Below are 2,454 nucleotides of genomic sequence, written 5' to 3' on the forward strand. Positions count from 1 at the left end.
GTCATCATCAGGTACTCTTGTCGAAACTTGTACATTTGCTGTTATATTAAAGTTTTTCTTCATTACCCATTCAAGCCGTCTCCAGCCATAATTAAAACTAAGTTAATGCTACATGAATATTGAAACTCAACTCAATTTTTCATGACTTGGAAACAAGTGAATATTTCTTGTTTCGCTTTAGCTTACATAACTGATTGAGAGGAACAGTTTAGAAACAAAGTTATGAAGGTCTTTGCAATTAATGAAAAATCATTTCTCGAATGTTTCAAGCTGACAAGACAAATATATTTTGGTGACTGTTCTCAAGAATAGTTGTTCCTAAGATACATTAAAGTAAATGTGCAGCAGTTATTGTACAGAATAGCATAAGATTAATAAACAAAAATCTATCCAATAGGAGCTTGGAATAATGTCACGTGAAGAATGTGATCTCTGTGCAAAGAAACTCTACCCAATGGAAAGGATGGAAGCCAGTGGTTTTAAGTTTCACAAAAACTGTTTCCGTTGTTGTCACTGTAACAGCATGCTTAGGTAAGTATACACCTTCTTGATGCATCCAGTTGTTGTTTTTTTATTATACAAAATATATTTCTACAAGTTATGTTCATTTTTACTTTGTAGGCCTAAGTTCACAAATGCCACTGCAACAGAAATTCTGAGATTAGTGTTAACCTACTGCTAACTTAGAAAATATATTTACTGAATTTCCTTATTAATATATTAATATCTTGCTAACACTGAACTGAAATAATTGTTGAAGTTTCATAAATTGATTACACATACTTATGATTTACTATTGTTTCAACAATTTCTTCAGAATATTGTAATTATGATTAGCAGCTCCCTCTAGCAGACAAATAAATTATAACATTAAGAATATAGGTTACATCAATACCGAGTAAAACTACGAGGAAGTTGATTTTAGACATAATTAAAATTGTTCAATAGGTATTGAAAGCCTGATATATTTGCTAGAATTGTAGTAATAATTAAGGAATTTTAGAGTGTACTTCAAAATTGTTGGTTATGTGAATGTTCTTCCATAAATGCTGTCTTGCGTGCTTGATTTGTTGAAGGTGATGAGGATTAATTCTTGTTGGATTAAAGATACTAGCTCAGAATGAGTTTTAGAAAATAATTAACTAGATTGTAAGGCAGGAGATTTAATTAATGAATCAAGTATATTCTGTGAATTGTTCTGAATGTAAATTATACTTGCTGGTTACAAGGTTTTAGTGACACACATGTTTTTAAGCGAATGTATTGTGGTGATGTTAACAGATCTGCCTACTACTTTGCACTCTCTTTGAGCAGTGTATCTTTAAGTATAGATATCCTGCAACTATAAGAAACTGCAAGAGTACATCTTTAGAAGATTATTTCACTAATAAATATTCAAGGAAATTGAATACTTATTCTTTTCTAGTCAAACTGTGTATATTAGATTATTATTTCAAGAATGTATGTAAAGCATGGTTTTGAATCCCCAGGTTAGATAATTACACCATCAATAGCCACAAGTTCTACTGTACCCCACACTTCAAGCAATTCTTCAAATCTAAAGGAAGCTATGAGGATGGATTTATAAAGAAGCCGACTGAGAATGGCTACACAAATGGCGACACTCCTGATGTAATGAGGAACCAAGAAGTGGCTGCCTAACAAGTATCTGAAATATTTTAATATAGATATGGTACTTTAATATGGTACTTAATTCCATAATATTTTTATGGTTTCTGAAACTTCATTTTACTGTTGCCTGCTAACTGCACAGGTTGGATTATTTGCAACTCGTACTTTAATTTTCAATCAAAAGTTCTCTTTACGGAGGTAAAATCACCCGATGAGTAGAAAGTAAAGATTGCGAATCTAATCTGTGGAAATATGTTTATAATAAAAATAAACATTATAAAAGGACACGTGGAATACTGGGAACTTATCAAAGTATTTATTCTTGACATCGGGACACAAATCTGTAGAAATTATGAGTGAAAATGAACATTGTTTTCATAGGTTATTCAAGAAATTAGTTTCATTGAAATATCAAACAGGAAAAAATCTTGGAGAACGGTCATCTGAGTGGCTTGATAGCCTAAATTAGGTTTTTACAATAAACACAACATTATTCAATATGAACAACTGACGCATATCTGAAATTACTGTTTAGATTAAAAAAATGTGGATCATTGCCCAGATTAAGTAGCAGATCTTGGTTACATTAATAATATTCACTTTCAATATGTTTTACATTAAAGTCATTCCTACAGTATCTTACATACATGATCTGATATGACAGTGTTTGTAATTTACTCTTTCGTGTGAACCAAAAGAATAGCACTAGTTAGTATTTTATCAACATTTTCATCAAACTACTTTGGTTTGTGAGAGTTGCTTTGCACAGCTTAATGTAGGTTTAAGTTTCTCTTTGTATATATTTATATATATATATATATC

At 30.9% G+C, this 2,454-nt stretch overlaps 1 protein-coding gene across 1 annotated transcript in view; it reads left to right on the forward strand.

The window, feature by feature from the left end:
* Positions 1 to 2,447, forward strand: part of LOC106475517 (F-actin-methionine sulfoxide oxidase MICAL3-like) — a 14,668-nt gene extending 12,221 nt beyond the window's left edge. The window contains exons 7-8 of the mRNA XM_013936196.2: positions 398 to 531; positions 1,491 to 2,447. Coding sequence (XP_013791650.2) covers positions 398 to 531; positions 1,491 to 1,662 — 306 coding nt within the window. The 3' untranslated portion in view covers positions 1,663 to 2,447. The remainder of the gene's footprint in view (positions 1 to 397; positions 532 to 1,490) is intronic.
* Positions 2,448 to 2,454: the final 7 nt, after the last annotated feature.

Source organism: Limulus polyphemus, unplaced genomic scaffold, assembly GCF_000517525.1.
Source record: "Limulus polyphemus unplaced genomic scaffold, Limulus_polyphemus-2.1.2 Scaffold8703, whole genome shotgun sequence".
NCBI lineage: Eukaryota > Metazoa > Arthropoda > Merostomata > Xiphosura > Limulidae > Limulus > Limulus polyphemus.